Source organism: Fukomys damarensis, unplaced genomic scaffold (genome assembly GCF_012274545.1).
Source record: "Fukomys damarensis isolate Sample0158 unplaced genomic scaffold, DMR_v1.0_HiC HiC_scaffold_17, whole genome shotgun sequence".
Taxonomy (NCBI): domain Eukaryota; kingdom Metazoa; phylum Chordata; class Mammalia; order Rodentia; family Bathyergidae; genus Fukomys; species Fukomys damarensis.
The window spans coordinates 8,486,900-8,505,711 of NW_022900929.1; the positions used below are offsets into that span (position 1 = coordinate 8,486,900).

Below are 18,812 nucleotides of genomic sequence, written 5' to 3' on the forward strand. Positions count from 1 at the left end.
ATTTTTAACATTTCTTTTTTTTTTTTTTTTTCTCCTCTCTTTTGATACTGAGAATTGAACCCAGGGCATTGTGCATGCTATATTAAGTGCTCTGCCACAAATTACTTTTCCATAAGTTTGTTTTTGTTTTTGGTACCAGGGATTGAACTCAGAACCTTGTGCTTTTGAGGCAGGCAGTTGCACCACTGAGCTAAATCCCTGGCCCCCTCATAAATTATTTTTTAAAAAGAATTAAATGCCACAAAGACATTTTAGAACATGTAACTAAGTAGAACCACATGCTATTTTGGGGACTATTTTATACTGTATACTTGGTCAGTCAACACCCATTAGAAGCAAAGGTTTTTTTTTTTTGGTACCAGGGTTGGAACATGGTCCTTGTACTTGTGAGGCGGGGGCAGAACCACTGAGCTAAATCCCCAGCCCTAGCAAAGCATTTTTTTGTTTTTTTAGATCTTGCTATGTAGCTCAGGCGAGCCTTGAACTCACAATGTAGCCCAGGCTGGCTTTGAACTCACTGCAGTCCTCCTGCCTCAGCCTTTTGGGTGTTGGGATTATTTATAGTCATGCACCAAATACAAAGCATTTTGTGACTAATGTATTTTAGATTTTTTTTTTTTTAATAGAAAACTACTTATTTTGAATAGTCTCAAAAAACATGTTTTGTTTTCTGTAGGAGGAAGAGGAATTAAGCCTTTCCTGGAACGCTTTGGAGAGCGTTGTCGGGAACACAAAGAAAGCCCAGCTCATAACACACCCCATAGGACCCCTGTTATCACCCCAAACACAAAGGCCATCCAAGAAAGATTGTTCAAGCAAAATGCAGGTTCATCTACTACCCATGCGGCACAACAGCTCAAGCAGGTAGGGCTTACTGCATGACATTTTATTCATTGCATGGTCTCAGCATCAAAATCAAAATGTGATTTCTGATGCTCATCTCTTTGGCTGAGGTAAACAGTATCTTAGGTGTCTGTCACTCTTTGCAAATTGGAAATACTGTCTTATATTCCATGTGTATTGCAAACTCTCAATTTTGGGGGGGGCTCCTGGGGATCTAACTCAGGACCTTGCACTTACAAGACGGGTGCAGTGCCACTGAGCTAATGCCCTCAAACTCTCAATTTTAAAACTGAAGACAAGGAAAGCCCTGGTAATGTTTGCGTACTGTCTGTCCTTCTGCCTACTTCTGCCCTCTGTGTAAAATGCATCTTTTGATGGATTTAGGAGCGTCAGAGAGAACTAGCATGTCTCCGCGGCCGAGTTGACAAGGGCCATTTATGGAGTGCAGGAAAAGGCGGGGACTCAGGAAGCAAACAGACAGAAACCAAGCAGGTAATGTGAATGAGAAATACGAACTCCAACTCGGTACCAAAGTAGTGTTTGGATTTAATTGGTAATTTGTATTGTAAAATAAGTTTTTACATGCTTGCCTTTTCCAATTATGCCTGACACTTCCCATTCATAAACTCCTTAAATGTAAAAAAAAAGCTCTACTTTTTCTCATATTTTTCCATTTCAGTGGAACTCTTTACCATATTCACTATGACCTTAAAATAAAATAAAAAATATTTTCATCATTTAATGTCAGATTCTTCTACTTAGATCCTGATTCTGAAATGTTTCTCAAATATACTTTTCTCATTGATATGACTTTTTACTTCTCCTGAAAACCCTACTTTTAGACTATTTTCAGTCCTCTCAGTACCATCTATATCCAGAATTTGTCTCTCTTCCTGTCAAATTCCATTAATCAGCCTTCCAAAATTACCCATTTAAAATGTAAACTATCTTCTACATTATTAACATGACTACAGTATATGAGGATATATTTTTGAACTATATAAATATATAAATATAATTATATTTACAGTGATGACCAATAGAAAGAAGAAGAAAAAATTAATCAGAATTCTTTAAGAAAGATCTGCTTGATTGATTCTGGTTTTGTCAGTTCTCTACCTTAATCCCAGATTCTGACCTCAGCTTTTTCTTCTCCCTCCCTGGGTTGTCTTCTTCTCAGGTCTGGGCTCAGCCAAGTTTAGAGGTGCTGATGGTGCTCGGCTCTGCCATGCTGAATGCAAGCCTTGGTTGGCTGGTAAAGCTCGCTGGATTATCTTTCCTCATGGTTTCTGTCTTCCTTGTCTGTCCTTTGCCATCTAAAATACTCTGATAGTTTTTCCTTGGCTCCTTGCTATTCTCTATGTCTTCACCTCTGATTGCCTTTGGTGTGCACACATAAACCCAGGCAGCTGGATATATATAAGTTTTCTAACTGTCATCTAGCTTCCTGTCTTCTGTATTTTCCTTGGCCATTGCCATAGTCACTACCAGAGCTTTGTGTTGGACACCTTGCTTTTTCTAGTTACTCTCCATCTTTCTCATCCAAGGCTGCCAGAAAAATTTCTTCTTGCAGTGCAGGATATTGAATCTAGGGCCTCATGCAAGCTACACAAGCACTCTACCACTGACCTAAACTCCTAGTCCCAGAGAGATGTTTTTTAAGGCAAATATTAATGTATCCACTTGCTTAAAATCTTGGCGCACTCCATGAAGCTGTCATCATAACAGTGTGCAAAGTGCTTGGCTTGCTGTACAGAGTCCCCAGCCTCCCTGTGCTCCTCTCCAGGAGCGCCTGTGTTGTGCCGGGCCTGCACATCTTTGCCTGAGTAGGAGGAGCCTGAGAGGAGGAGCTCACTGCATTCGTATTGTAAGGAAGGAAGGTGCTGATCCTTGCCATCAGCATTATCTGTCACCTTTTCTTTTTGATAATTTTTTATTGATACATTTTAGATATACATAGTGATAATATTCATCAGGGAATTTGTTTTCTTTTTAATTTTTTATTTTATTGGCATACTTTATATATGCATAATGATAACATTCATCATGGAGAATTTGCACCTGTAAGTGGTATATCTTTTTCTTTTTTTCCCCATTCCTCTTCTCTCCCTTCAATCCCACTTCCCCTCTTTATTTACAAAAGATATGTTTCCATTTTTCCCTTCTATCCTTTTTTTCTTGCCTCTTCCTTCCTTTCCCCCTCCCCCTCCTTGTTCCCCTTTCCATTTGAGACTGTTCTTCCTATCTCCCAGTATCTACTTTACATTTTGGTCCTTAGTTACACTTTTGATTTCTCACATCACAGAAACAATGTGGTATTTAAACATGTGTACAATTCATTTCTCTTTAGAGTATGATGTCAAGGTGCATCCATTTAGTTAGAAATGTCTCAAGTGTATCCTTCTTTGTGGCAGAGTAGTACTCCAGGGCAAGAAAAAAAAACACATCTTTGTCCATTCATTAGTTTATGGGCATTTGGGCTGCTTCAAGATTTGGCTATTACAAACTGTGCTGCTATAAACATGGGTGTGCATATATCACTGTGGTCTGAAGCTGTTAATTCTTTCGAAAAGATACCAAGAAGGAACGGAACCTCTAATTTTAGTTGTTTGATTTGTTTTAGTTAGTTGAGTTGTGTGAGGAATCTCCACACTGATTTCCACAGTGGATGCACCAGTCTGCACTCACACCAACAGTGGAGAAGGCTTCCTTTTTTCCCCACAGCCCTGCTAGCATTTGTTATTGGTTGATTTCTTGATAGCAGCCATTCTTCCTGGAGTGAGATAGAACCTCAGCATTATTTAAGTTTGCATCTCTTGAATGACCAATGATGTTGAACATTTTTTCATGTATTTATTTGCCATTTCTAACTCTTTATCTGAAAAGCCTATTCATTTCAGAAGTTTTCCATGTAAAGGTCTTTTACTTCCTTTGTTGAACTGATTCTTTCTTCCTTCCTTCCTTCCTTCCTTCCTTCCTTCCTTCCTTCCATCCATCCATCCATCAAGCTTGGGATCTTGTGCTTAAAAGGCAGAGTCTTCTGCATCTACTCCTGTAATCCCAGAATTCAGGAGGCTGAGGCAGGAGGATCGCTGTGAGTTTGAGACCAGCCTGAGCTACATAGTGAGTTCCGGGTCATTCTCAACTACATAGTGAGACCCTGTCTCAAAAAAAAATTTTTTTTCTCTCCAGTCTGTTGTCACTTCCCCCTCCACATACATTCACCCTAACCAAGTTCATCCATGATCCTCAGTGACCGATGTCCAAAGTCGTGCAACTTGACCTATTAGCAGCATTTGACATTGTCCATTACTCATTTCCACTTGAAGACCTTTTCCCCCAAGTTGCCAGTATATGTTATTCTCATAGTTTTTCTACTGTGTCTCTGCAGAGTGAAGGGCAGTAAATTACTTTGTGCTAAGTCATTCCTGTTAAGCTTATGAGAAATCCTGGCCCAGGCAGTGGTACATATGTGTACAATTAGAATTCTGAACGTAGTAACAAGGGGCTCTGGTCTCTTCTCCCTAAAATCTCATTTGTGGTCCCTATAGAGGGAGCAGCCAAAGAGGTGAGAGGAAAGGCAGCTGAGTGCGGTGCTATTAGCATCCCACGAAGGAAGAAGTGGCCAGTGTTGTCTTGAGTCGAGCAGTGTGGGGCCAGCCCTGTGCATTGGGCTTTACCAGGGAGACATATAGTGGTGAGGTGGTGAGGGTAGAGTTCAGGCAGCCTGGACTGGGGCACAGGGAGGTGAGGAGCAGAGCCGGGAATTACTATGATTTCCTGTTGTGATAACCTTGTAATCTTCATCTTTGGCCATGCAGAGGGTGTTAGAGAAAGCCCAGATCAGTATGCAGAATTCTGCTTCTAAAGCACAGGGAGGAGGGAGGAATGGCTAGAGGGTATGAAGAAGGAAAGCAGGGTTGGTGTTGGTTTTGCTGAAACTAGAGTCACTTTTGGTGTCAAGGTAGGAGCTAGTAGTAAGAAATTGGAGATCCAAGAGTGTAGAGGAGAGCAGTTGGTAATTGATGAGATGAGGTGGGACTACGTGGACTCAGAGCACAGAGCTGAGACAGAAGCCGGGAGGCAGACTGGATAGGAAGGTGGAAAACTGCAGTGCTGTGGTCTTAGGGCCATGAGGGCGGAAGACTGGGACTTTGCCAAAGGCAGCACCCACACTGCTCATATGATAGGCAAAATGCTTTCTGGAGGGTGGAAAAGAGGGCTTGGAGTGAGAAGGAAGAGGGCCAGTGTTGAAACTCAAATGGGGCATGACATGGAACTGGACGTCGCAGTGGCGTTTGCTGTAGGTGTGAGAGAATTGGAGGAGGTGGGTGGTGTAGATGTGACCTGTGTAGAAAGGGGACTGGCACACTTAAACTAGGTTTAGTGATATTCTAATATCAGGTTTACTGATATTCTTACTTGATTATTTTTGGTATTGTTTTAATTTTAGTCTTTTTTAAAAATTAATTTTATTGGTACATTTAATGTATACAGTATAATGACATTCATTGTTGGAAATTTTTACCTTTACATAATTAATCTTGGTTAATCTTAGTCTTTAAACAAATCAATGAATATTTCTCTTCAGTAGCTTTCTAGTGAATAAAAAGACTCACCTGAAGGACTCTTTTTTCCTTACTTTCTGATTTGTTCTCATCCTTTTTATTGTTTTCTGTAAATTTTACACTCTGAGTAACTGATCATTAAATGGAATGCTGAGGGAGGAAGTGTCAGCAGTTTGTGTAAGTATTGGTTGAGATAAATGACACGGGGTATTATTTTTTCCCCTTTGCTTTCCCTTTAATTGCTTTATATAAAAATGAACTCTGGTGTGAATTTCTTGTCTCTAAAAACATTTTATCTAGAAACATTTTATATACTGGATATTATCAGGAATATGAACTCTACTATTTAATAACTTCTATAGATAAAATCTGTAGTTTTGAGAAGTAAAATTTACCTCCTCATTTGGTGTTTGCAGGAAATTCACAGTCAGGACACTCCTCTCAAGAAACATCAAGTTGTCCCCAATACCCAGTCCCTTCCAGTAATAGGCAAGGTGACAGAAAACGAGATACTGGCAAAAGCTTCTAGTACTGAACGTACAGGTCAGTGTTGCATTTCTGTTTCACTTAAAATGTAGCTTCTGGTTTACCAAAGATTCAAAAACTGGATTGGAGAGCAGAAATGCTGCATCCAGAGCAAAAGACAGGTCTGTTTCATTGCTTTTCCTTTTTTTTTTTTTGTACCGGGGATCAAACTCACATCCTTGCACTTGCAAGACAGGAGGCAGAACCACTGAGCTAAATCCCCGGCTTGCTTTGCATTTTTGACATTGCTGTGTAGTTCTCCACTTCTCATTCCAGAGTGAGAACATGTGTATGTACTCTTGATGAGGGTAATAAAAACTCTTTTTGTTGTTGTTGTTTTGTTTTTTTTAGACAGGGTCTCACTATGTAGTTGAGACTGACCTAGAACTCACTATGTAGCCCTGGCTGTTCTCAAACTCACAGCCGTACTCCTGCCTCAGCCTCCCAAGTGCTGGGATTACAGGTGTGAGCCACCACGCCCGGCTAAAAACTCTTTTTGAAGAAACATTCAATTATATCTATGGAGTTGCCCTTTAATTCATCTTTTCTGCAAGTGTTCTTCAAACACTTCTGGGATGAATTCCTGAACTTTGCAGAGATATATGTACAAAGACATCCATTGCACACTGCTTGCAATGGTAATGAGACTTAGTGACCCAAGTGCCAATCAAAAGACTGTTAATGACCAGGGATTTAGCTCAGTGGTGCCACTGCCTGCCTTGAAAGTACGAAGTCCTGAGTTTGATCCCTGGTACCAAAAAAAAAAAAAGGACTTAAATTATGCAGCATCCATGTAATCAGATAATATGTAGCTGCCTAGAAGAAGGTAGTTTTGTAATGTTTAACTCATTCTTTTTATTTATTTATTTATTTGGCGTTTTGAGACAGAGTCTCACTATGTAGTTGTGACTGAACTGGAACTCACTATGTAGCCCAGGCTGGCCTCGAACTCACAGCGATCCTCCTGCCTCAGCCTCCCTTGTGCTGGGATTACAGGCATGCGCCACCACACCTGGCTAACTAATTATACTTTTAATATTTTCATTTTATTTTTAAAATTTGAGGTAAAAGCACATTATATCAAATTTACCAACTTAACTATTTTAAAGTGCATATTTCATTATTGTTAAGTATATTTGTATATCGTGAAATAGATCTTTAGAACTTTTTTATCTTGCCAAAGTGAAGCTATGTCCATGAAACAACAATTCTGTATTTCTTTTTCCACCTCCTCCAGCCCTTAGTAACCACATTCTGCTTCCTGTTCTATGCATTTGACTACATTAGACACTTCATTTAAGTGGAACCATGCATGTCACACTCACTTATCCCTAGGTACATGTCCCAAGACCCCCAGTGGGCGTCTGAAATCATGTGGTACTGTCCATATATTATAAACTGCATTCCACATAAACTGCTTCTGTCTTCTATGCCCAGCAGCATTGCTGCGTGGTACCAGAGTTAATTTGTCCTTCCATGTTCTGTGTCCTGCCATCATCTTTGCATCACTCTCTAGCCCTTTGGGACCACTGTTCATTGAGGGAAGGGTTACTTGCACTCACTTGACTAAAGCTCTGGTGTGTTTACAGGGCGATGCCCTAGACAAAAGAATGACTCACATCCCTGGCCTGGAGCTAGATGCAGTGGGAAGGCCTGCAACTTTACCATGCTGCACAGAGTGCACTTGAGAACTTATTGCTTATTTCTGGGATTTTTCTATGAAATGTTTTTGGGCTGCGGTCGCCTGTAAGTAACTGAACCTGTGGAAGCACTCAGTGAGAGGGATTACTACAGTTTTTGTCTTTTTGTGACTGGCCTGTTTCATTTACATAATGTCCTTATGGTTTACCATGGTGTGGTATGTGATGGCACTGCCTTTCCAGGCCAGTTAACTTTCCATTGTGTGTATGTGTGTATATCACATTTTGCTTATTCATCCTCTGCATTTGCCTGAGCGTGAATATGCAAATATCTCTGCTATTTCAGATTTTTCAGATAAATATTAGAAAAGGGATTGGTGGATCATATGGTAGTTTCATTTTTAATGTTTTGAGGATCTGTCTTTTTTTGTATTAGAAATTGAACTGAAGATCTTTATACTGAGCTACATTACTAGTGCTTTTTGAGTTTTTGATTTTAAAAAATGTAATTAATTTTTTTGTTTGATTTTTTTTGAGACAAGGTCTCACTATGTAGTTTAGGCTGGCCTTGAACTCACTGTTGCCCAGGCTGGCCTTGAACTTGGGGCAATCGTCCTGCCTCAGCCTCCTAAGTACTGGGATTTCAGGCATGTGCCACAATACCAGGCTTCTGATTTTTAAATTTTGAGACAGGAGCTTGCTAAGTTGCCCAGGTGGGACTTGAACTTAATGATCCTCCCATCTCATGTCTCAGCCTGCTAAAGTGCTGAGATTACAGACATAGGCCATTGTGCCTGGCTCCACCATGCTGCTTTCGGCAGTGGTTGACACCATTTTACACTCCTACCAGCAGTGCCCAAAGATTCAGATTTTTCCGTTGCTTACCAGCACTTTATCTCTGTTGTTTTATTTATTTACTTTTTAGAAAGTAACTATGTGTCTTAGTTATGTTTCTTTAAATATAGATGTTGAACATCCTGTTATGTACCTTTTTGGTATTTCTATATCTTTTTTTGGAGAAGTATCTAAGCCCCCTCCCCTTTTGACCAGGGATCAAACTCAGGACCTTGTGCTTGTGAGGCAGGTGGCAGCACCACTGAGCTAAATCCCTGGCCTCCTTTGCCTGTTTTTTAACCACTGAATTTAGGAGTTCTGTAGTTTCTAGATATTAACTTCTTTAGAGAGATCTGATTTATAAACATTTTTCCTATTCTGTATGATGTTTTTTCATGTTGAGTGTGCCTTTTGATACATCCCTAGTTTTTAAAGTTTCATGTAATCTCATTTGTCTATTTTTCTTTTGGTGATTTTTACTTTTGGTTTCATATCCAATAGATTATCATAAAATCCAGTGTCATGAGGTTTTCTCCTATTTTCTTTTGAGTTTTTATAGTTTTGGGTTTTACATTTAGGTCATTGCTTTAATTTGCCTTAGTTTTTATGTATGGTAAAAGGAAAGAGTCCAATTTTCTTGTTTGCATCAGAATATCCAGTTTTCCAAGCATCATTTGTTAAAGAGACCATTCTTTTTCCTTTGGATCAGCCTTATGCCCTTATTGAAGATGATTTGACCATATTAGTGACGGTTTATTTCCAGGCTTTCTATTCTGTTCCATTGATCTATGTTTGTCTTTATGCCAGTACTAAACTCTGTGGATTACTCTAGCTTTGTAATAAGTTTTGAAATCAAGAAGGTGAGCCCTTTGTGTTCTTTTTAAAAAGTGTTTTGAATATTCAGGGTCCTTTTAAGTTCTATTTTGGATTTTAGGATGATTTTGCTTTAGGATAAAATTGCTTTTGGGATGTTGATAGGAATTGTTATATCTGTAGATTACGTGGGTAATATCAATATCTTAGTAAGATTAAGTTTTCTATCTATGAGCATCGGCATCTTTTTTTCTTTTTGTTTTTTGTTTTTTTGGTATCAGGGATTGAACTCAGAATCTTGCACTTGTGAGACAGGCAGAGGAACCACTGATCTAAATCTCCAGCCCTTTCTATTTGTATTTTAATTCCTTTTAGCAGTTCTTTATAGTTCCCAAGATCCAAATGTTGTAGCTCCTTGATTAGGTTCATTCCTAAGTTTCTTATTCTTTTTGGTATTATTGTAAATGGAAGTGTTTTCAAAATTTTCCTTTCAGATGGTTCATCGTTAATGTATAGATTTGCAACTGATTTTTTCCCCCCAGTACTGAGTTTCAAATCCTGGCCATTGTGTATCCCAGGCTGGTCTCAGACTTAAAGCGATCCTTCTGCCTTGCCCTTGCAAGTGCTGGGGTTACAGGTGTGCATTACCAAGTCTGGCCTATGTGGTCCTTTTTCATTTTTGTTTTGAAGTAGAGTCTCACTAAATTGTTCAGACTGGTGTTGAACTTGAAATCATTCTGCCATAGCTTCCTGAAGACCTGGGATTATAGGCATGTACCACTGAACTTACTCAATTGATTTTTATGTAGTGATTTTATATTTTATAACTTTGCTGAATTTATTTTAACAAGTTCTTTTTTGTACAATCCATAGAATTTTCACCATATTAGATCATGTCATCTGTAAACAGAGATAAATATTCTCCATTTCTAATTGAATACCTTTATTCATTTTTCTTGCCTAATTGATTTGGCTAGGACTTTGAGTGTTATGTTGAATGGAAATAGGAGGAGCTGGAATGTTTGCTTTGTTCTTGATCATAGAGAAAAAGCTTTTAATGTTTCACTATAGCGATTAATGTTAGCTGAGGGTGTCACCCCACCACTGGGGATCAGACTCAGGATGTTGCACTTGCAAGGCAGGCACAGCACCACTGAGCTAAATCCCTAGCCCTAAGAGTTTTTCATATACGGTCTTTTATATTTGGGTTGTCTCTTTCTAGTCCTAGTTTTTAAGCAATTTTATTGCTACTTTTTAAAGTTAAAAACTATTGCAGAGCACTTTGTATGTGATATGATCACCTTCTGATAAAAGGATATATATCTATGTATACCTAGGGGGAAAATGGAAAAACCATGATTTGATAATATTAGTATCCCCCTGCTCATTCAGTAGGAAAGGAGATAGAAATTTAAAAGAGGACAGCTGGGAATGACATGTGCCTGTAGTCCTAGTTGCTTGGGAGGCTGAGGCAAAGGAGCACTTGAGCCCAGGGGTTTGCGGCCAGCCTAGGCAACATAGCGAGACCCCCATATTTAGAGAGAAAAGGAAAGAGACAGAGACAGAAAGAAAGAGGTCACAAGTGTTTTGGTGGTTTTCTATATATTTCTAGGTTTGAATTTTTTAAACAGTTGCATTGTTTTATAATGAAAATATGTGTTGCCTTAATTTAAAAATTCTAGGTTATTGTATATACTAATATAGTATTTGTTAATTTTTTTCTTTTAGGTTTTCCTGAATGCAACATGACAAAGTCTAGTCCTTTGAAAATAACATTGTTTTTAGAAGAGGAAAAGCCCTTGAAAATGACATCAGACCCAAAAGTTGAACAGCAGACTGGTTCGTTTTTACTCTCTATTTCTTACTAGTGTTTGACACTCTTTATATTAGACCCTCATCAACACACACACACACACACACACACACACACACACACACACACAAGTATCTTATGCTTTTATATTTAGTAACACTTCTTCTTTTTTGGTAGAGCTGGGATGGAAACCAGGGCACTGTGCAAGAGCTGTTCCCCTGAGCCACACCCCCAGCCCATAGCTAGGAAATACTCTGCCTGGAATAGTCTGTGCACAGTTATGGCTGGGTCACAGACCCTGAGGCATCTGGATGGGACTGTCACTGATTTTCATGGCAAGAGGACGTGTACTGCCTCCCATGTGCCTTTTCTGCCTAAGGGGAGGGCTGGTAGCTCCTGTAGCTTCTGTGTAAACCCTGCCGTGCATGACCTGGGCTCCGGACAATGACGAAAAATAATTATTTGAAAGAACATTTTTTGAAAGTTGGGATTTTTTTGCTAATTATGCTTCAATTTGAGTTCTCTCTCTTTTTTTAAGAGTAGGAAAAATTTATTGCGAGAAAGATAGTTTCTGTCTCAGAGAGACAGAAGGAGAACTGGAAAATGGATTGGCTGCTTACCAACTTCTCAAAGGTGTTTTGTGGGACAAAGCCACTAAGTGAGGCGGGTTCAAAGTGGGACTAAACTATAGTCAACTAGTGAGATTGCAAGTATAGTTGCTTAGGTAATATTGATCCAGTGAGAAATCACAGGGTGGACAAAACTATGAACAACCAATAAGGTTATGACAAATAATAGTCACTTAGGTATTGATTAAATGGGGATCCAGTGGGGAAACAAGTCATGCAGCAAGCATACAAGGAATGAGCAAGGAGTTTTGGTGGTGAGGGGTGCGTCAGGGATCTTTCTTGGAAGATCTTGATCCTGACCCAAGTGATTGATACCTATTTAGAATATCAATCATTGCTATTCATGCTATGCTTGTGTGGTGGTTTCCTCTTTTACAATGCTGACTTTCTGTGAATGTGTCTTAAATGTCCTCCATGTTGGCTCCTTTATGTCCTTATTTACTACTCTTTCTTAAATCCAAACTATGGAATCAGCTTTTGATAGAGCCAGCCATCATTTCTTAGAAAATGTGTTTGGAACTTTGAAAAGTATCTTGGTTTCATATATGAATAGTAGTTTAGCTTTTGTTGTTTAGGAAATGCTTTTGTTTTGTTTCTTGCTTATTTAAGTATGTAAGTATAAAGCATTCTTTGCTCTCCCTTTAATTCTTTTGTTGTTGTTGTTGTTGTACCAGGGATCGAACTTGGGACCTTGTGCTTGCAAGTCAGGCAGGGGCACCACTGAGCTAAATCCCCAGCCCTCTCCCTTTGATTCTTAAGGGCCCAAATCCCAGTGTCCACTCACTGAAATGTTTTTCAGAAGTGGTTCAGGAGATTGAGATGAGTGTGGATGATGAAGTCGAAGATATCAACAGTTCAAAAGTGATTAATGACCTCTTCAGTGACGTCCTTGAAGGAGGTGACCTGGATGTGGAAAGGAACCAAGAGGAGATGGATCAGATGCTAGCAGGAGGAGGCGAGGAGCAAGAAGATGCGCTTAACATCTCCTCCATGTCTTTACTTGCGCCCTTGGCACAGACAGTTGGTGTAAGTCCAGAGGTAAGAAGACAAGGACAGGCCTGTGACAAACGTAAACTGAGTAATAATGAGGCCCTTCCTTTTGTTGGTAGATGGATTCTTGATATTCTGTAGCCAGAATGATTTTGGAAACCTAATGAAAATTCTTTTAAGAGGGAGCTTGCAACTCCTTAGCAGTTTCCTGTGGCCCTTAGACAAAATCCACACTGTAATGTGCCTTAAAATGGCAGGTGCTCAGGCTCAAATCCTGGCTTTGACATTGATCCCCTCTCTGCCATGGTTCCCTTATTTGTTCTCTGAGGTTGACAGTAGTACCCACATCGCAGGGTTCGTGTGAACATTAAGTCGTGCTAGCGTGCCGGTACTTAGCACCAGACACACAGGTGACATGCAGTGAGAGCTGAGTGCTGTCATTCACTGTCACCCTGCAGCTCTAGAGATTGATTCACTTTAGAGTTACCTGTATAAGTTTCAGCTGACATATACTTTAATTTATCTTTTTTTTAATTTTTATTTTTTGGAGACAGGATCTTACTTTGTAGTTCAGGCTGGCCTTGAACTCACCATGTAGCCATGCTGGCCTCGAACTCATGACAGTCCTCTTGCTTTGGCCTCCCAGAGTGCTGGGATTACAGGCATGCACCACCATATCCAGCCTTACTCATTCTTTTTTTTTTTTGGTTTTTTGAGACAGGGTCTCACTAAATAGTTGAGACTGATCTGGAACTCACTATGTAGCCCAGGCTGGTCTCGAACTCACAGCAGTCCTCCTGCCTCAGCCTCCTGAGTGCTGAGATTACAGGCGTGCGCCACTGTGCCTGGCCTTACTTATTCTTTTAAAGGGATTTATTTTGGTTTGCTTTGTTTCTATGATGAATCAATTGACTTACTGGGTATTTATTTTCTAATAAAGGAGGAGAATTCATTTATTTTCTTGAAATAAATTAGCATTTTGAGTCACTGTTAATTATCCATACACTGTTCTGATATCTGATGTACTTTCCTGCAGAGTTTTGTTTCCTCACCGAAGTTGGCATTGAAGGACACTAGTGGAAGTGATGAAAGTCCCAAACCAGGAAAATTCCAGAGAACTTGTGTCCCTCGAGCCGAGTCTGGGGATAGCATTGGCTCTGAAAATCATGATCTTCTTTATAGGTAAGGGCATTTGGGATAGTTCGATTAGGGACATGGTTTGAATTGGTGTTACAGTTCGTAGTTTTAATGTTAATAACTTGTCTGTATAAAAGTTTGGAATAACTTTTGTTAGCCTCTCTTTGACCAAATGAAATTTCCTTTCTGGTGAAATAGTCTGCTGTTTGTTTGGTATTAATGCTAAATTCTGCTGATACATGTAGTAAGTAGTGCTCAGTGTGTTGCTGTGTCTCTCAAGTATGATTTTTTTTTTTTCTCCCTGAAGCATCGACGCATATAGGTCTCAAAGAATCAAGGAAACAGAGCGTCCTTCAATAAAGCAAGTGATTGTTCGGAAGGAAGATGTTACTTCAAAGTTGGATGAAAAGAAGAACACCTTTTCTTGTCAAGTTAACATGAAACAGAAAATGGAGGTATGGCTTCTGTGGAGAGGAGACTGGACGTGTTTCTTGTACTACATTGGGAGCTCTTTAAGAGTGAAGACCTAGCTCTGTTTATCTGTGTACCCTCAGTGACTACAGCAGTACTGACTCATGGAGCTCACTAAGTCACTCTTAAATTCAGTTTAATTTCAGAGAGAACTGAGAAGCTTATTTTATGTTGCTGAACATTTTTCAAAGGGATGGGATACTGGGATTGAGCCCAGAGGTTTTGGTAGTCTGATCTACACCTCCAGTCCCTGCCATACACCTGTTAAGTATAACTCTTCATTAGATCATAGTGAAGTCTGAAATTCATGGTATTTTTTGACTTTTTAAATGCTAGGAAAGCATTTTTTTCAAGAGCAACATAATTATAATTTAAATAAGTTGAATCAGATGCTTTCTAAATTTCTACCTTGTTAGATGTAGCCCCAGTTATAATTTTAATTAGTATGACTTGGAAGTTACTTCATAGGGAAGATTTAAAGTATAATTATTATACTGTATTCAGTGTTTTGGTGTATAATTTAGAAACTTGAACAGTGAAATTAATTTATTTTTCACAACTGGGGATTGAACACAGGGCTTTCACACTGAGCTGCATTCCCTTTTTTTATTTTTTATTTTGAGATAAGGTCTTGCTAAGTTTATAAGTTGCTAGTCTGGGCTCAAACTTGTGATCCTTCTGCCTCAGCTTCCTAGAGTGCTGGGATTACAGGTGTGCACCATATGCCTGGTTGGAATTAATATTTTGACTTTATTCTCTGGAAAAACTTGAAATTATCCAATCAGATGAATTAGAATTGAAGTTTAAATGAAGTGGAAATGATAATTTCAGTATGCCCACTTCTTCCTCTCATTGGTTTCATTAGGAGCTCAATAATGAAATAAATTTGCAGCAGACAGTGATTTATCAAGCGAGCCAGGCTCTTAACTGCTGTGTTGACGAAGAGCACGGGAAGGGGTCCCTGGAAGAAGCTGAAGCGGAGAGACTGCTTCTGATCGCAAGTAAGTGCAAATAATCATACCTGAAACTTTTCTAGTAGAATTTCCAGCAAGGGAAAACTCATCTCCTGTGGTTTGTTCAGAAATCTCTGATTTGAGAGGAAGGATTTTCTCTGATCAGACTCTTTTTTGATCTAGTTCTTGTTTCTTGTATTTAGAAAGTTTGTGAAAAATAAGACGTAAAGTGTGGTTTGCATCAAAGGTGAAAGCAACTGGAATGCACCTGAAGACAGTCATTGAATACACACAATACGCAACACACAAGACACATACACACCACACATGTACTCTGTCTGTGTCTCCCTTTCTCTTCCTATCAACTTAGGTATAGATAAAACAAGTAATGTGGATTTGGGAGAGGGGGGAGAGAGGAGAGCAGGAGGAGAGAGGTGTGCTTGGCAGAAAGATGCTGCTGCTCAGAAAAAGTAGCTGGAAGCTGAAGTACTAAATTATAAACACGCACAGTGCAGGTTTTACCCAGTACCTCCCACCTGGTGCACAAAAACAGTGATTTTTCTCCTTGGTTTTGTTATACATTTGCCCTGTCAGTGTAGTTTCTTGAATTGGCTTTCATTCATAAGGAGTTTGCATTTGATTTTATTTTTGTGATGCTTAGACTGTAATCCGGGACCTCAAGCATGCTAGACAAGCCACTAAGCTATATCTATATAGCACACCGATGAAATTTTGATATTTAGCATATTCACTTTCATGTTTTTACATAGCTGAGAAGAGGACACTTTTGATTGATGAGTTGAATAAACTGAAGAGTGAAGGCCCTCAAAGGAGGAAGAAGGCAGGTGCCGCAGCCCAAAATGGATTTGTCGCATCCACAGGCTCAGTGACTTTGTCTGAAATTCGCTTGCCTTTGAAAGCAGATTTTGTCTGTGGGATGGCTCAGAAATCTGGTATGGTGATGTCCATTTGCATTATTTCTAGATTACATGTTAAGTTATGAACTTCATCTATATTGGATTTGTATGAGAAAGTTACAAGAAGAACTTACGTAAAGATGCAAAGCAAGTAAGGCTAAACATAATTTTGAGCATAAAATCTTTTCCTGAGATGAATTATCCTAATAGAATAGACCGCTTGACTTCACTAATTAATTTTACTGTAGAAATTAACTGTTGCATTTAAAAGAACTCATTTACTCTACTTAAAAATGCACCCCAGTCCATAGAGAAATTTGTTCTACAAATTCTGAACCACTAGTTGTGGATGATGAGCACCTTATTGAAGATATTTCTGTTGAAATTTTATTCCGTTTGCCTTGCTGGATTGAATAATCACAGTAAAAGTACACATTCTATTAAAATTATATCTACTTCTAAAAAGTGTTTATTAGTGTATGTTTGCAGTACATATTAGATATGTACATTTATCCTGGCGAATTGGTGCCTGTACATAATCATGTATAGATCCTTTTTACTTCCCCTCCCCACCCTCCTGTTTTCCCTAAAAGTCTCTTTTTTTTTGTATGTGGTACCGGGGTAAAAGTCTCATCTTTGCCAGTGGATACAGGGGAACCCAATAGCAAAATCTCAAACACAGCAGGGTAATTCTACTAAGCTTAAGAAAATTACAGTTGTATTACATATTGGTAAGGCTTTTTTTTTTTTAGGTTCTTTTAAGTTTTTATTGTAGAGCTTTCTCTTTGTGGGAAAGCAAAGTCAGCTGTGAGTGACTTTGAGGCTCAGGGAAGGCAAAGAATGGAACGTTATTGTAGGAATAGCTAACTTAAGTTGTAGTCATTGCTATTAACTCATTTCAGTGAAGTATAAGCAGAAAATGTGTACCTTGAGAATAGGTGGCTATTTAATGACAGTGAAACTTACCACTAGATAACTTTCATGGTATTTTAATCTCAGTTTTGAAAACAAAAATCATAATTTCCCCTTTGGAAGTGAATATTAGGGTTATTGAGTTAAATTCAAAGTTAGTAGAAAATGAGAAGTTAAGGAAAGACCTTGATGACATTTTTTCAGGATTATAGCTATCAGATTACATCTAATTTAGCTTTTTGTTTGTGGAAACTTGATTTTAGTAACTTTAAATATAAATTTTATATAAACTTATTGCAATATGACTGTTCCTTTGGTAGTTCAAAACACTAATCAGTTAAATATGATTTTGCTTGTGCTAATTATGTAACTGATCACTTCTTGCAGATGCAGCCAATTATTATTATTTAATTATGCTAAAAGCAGGAGCTGAAAATATGGTAGCCACACCATTAGCAAGCGCTTCAAACTCTCTTAATGGCGATGCTCTGACATTCATGACTACATATACTCTGTGAGTAATTAGGCTTTTAGTGGTTCAGAGACTAGTTTTGTTTAAACAGTTAACACAGTCTGATACTGGTGACATTTATCTATATATTGTGGTGCTGGGCATCGAGTCCATAATCTGATCAAATCTTGCTAAGCATGTGCTTAACCACTTAGTCCTTTTTTAGTTTTTGAGACAAGGTCTGGTTATGTGGTCCAGGCTGCCTAGAATTTATTTTGCAGCCCGGGCTGGCCTTGAACTTTCACAATCTTATATATTTCTGACTCCTGGGAGCTATGTGTTCATTGTTTTTTTATGTGGATAAATAACTCAGTTTTCAAGTTTTTCATTTAGCTTTTATGTGTTTTTTATGTTGTCTTCCATTGTATAGCTTTTCTTCCATGTGACTATAGATATTTAATACATTGAAGTATTATATTAAATGTGGACCATAATTTTTATATATGCTTTCAGTCTAATAATGCACTTAATATTCAGTCCTAGTAAAAATATTTTTTTTGATGCCAAGCATTTATTGGTACATTTTAGATGTACATAATGATAACATTCATCATGGGGAATTTGTACCTGTACGTGATAAAAATATATTTATTTTTAATATTACAGATTTATTTAGGAACTACATAGTAAAAACCAATTTTTAAAAAATGCTACTTTTTCTTTCATTGTTTTGTTTTGTTTGTTTGTTTGTTTTGGGGGGGACCGGGATTGAATCAGGTCCTTGCGCTTGCAAGGCAGGCGGTGGAACCACTGAGCTAAATCCCTGGCCCCCCACAAAAAATGCTATTTTTGAAGCTCTTGAATTATAAAAGACTGAAAAAATATATGCCTTTTTAAAAATATAGACTATTCTTACCAGTTTTTATTGTTTTTAGTTAAAACTACAGTATATTTCTTTACTCTCAGAATCTTGTAATAGTATTTGCGGCCTTTTTAAGGGTATAACTTGAAGCTTTTCTTGGTATTTTATTTAATGCCTTTTATTTCCTAGACAAGATGTGTCCAATGACTTTGAAATAAATCTTGAAGTTTACAGCTTGGTAAGAATTTGTAATTTTCTAAAATAACCAATAGTATATTTTTTTTATTAATATCAGATTTTAAGGTGATTATAATTTGGGTTTGTGTGTAGGTACAAAAGAAAGATTCTTCAGGCCATGAGAAGAAGAAAAAAACATCCAAGTCCAAGGTGAGAATTACAGAAATCTAGTAAAAAATATAATAATATATAATAGATATCAGACTAATTTTAATTG

At 38.4% G+C, this 18,812-nt stretch overlaps 1 protein-coding gene across 1 annotated transcript in view; it reads left to right on the top strand.

Annotated features, from left to right (window-relative positions):
• Anln (anillin actin binding protein) overlaps positions 1 to 18,812 on the top strand; it is a 61,669-nt gene that overhangs the window by 16,755 nt on the left and 26,102 nt on the right. Inside the window, exons 6-17 of the mRNA XM_010640494.2 lie at positions 677 to 864; positions 1,228 to 1,335; positions 5,828 to 5,954; positions 10,952 to 11,062; positions 12,465 to 12,703; positions 13,692 to 13,837; positions 14,100 to 14,247; positions 15,129 to 15,264; positions 15,987 to 16,169; positions 17,433 to 17,559; positions 18,548 to 18,596; positions 18,689 to 18,745. Coding sequence (XP_010638796.1) covers positions 677 to 864; positions 1,228 to 1,335; positions 5,828 to 5,954; positions 10,952 to 11,062; positions 12,465 to 12,703; positions 13,692 to 13,837; positions 14,100 to 14,247; positions 15,129 to 15,264; positions 15,987 to 16,169; positions 17,433 to 17,559; positions 18,548 to 18,596; positions 18,689 to 18,745 — 1,619 coding nt within the window. The remainder of the gene's footprint in view (positions 1 to 676; positions 865 to 1,227; positions 1,336 to 5,827; positions 5,955 to 10,951; positions 11,063 to 12,464; positions 12,704 to 13,691; positions 13,838 to 14,099; positions 14,248 to 15,128; positions 15,265 to 15,986; positions 16,170 to 17,432; positions 17,560 to 18,547; positions 18,597 to 18,688; positions 18,746 to 18,812) is intronic.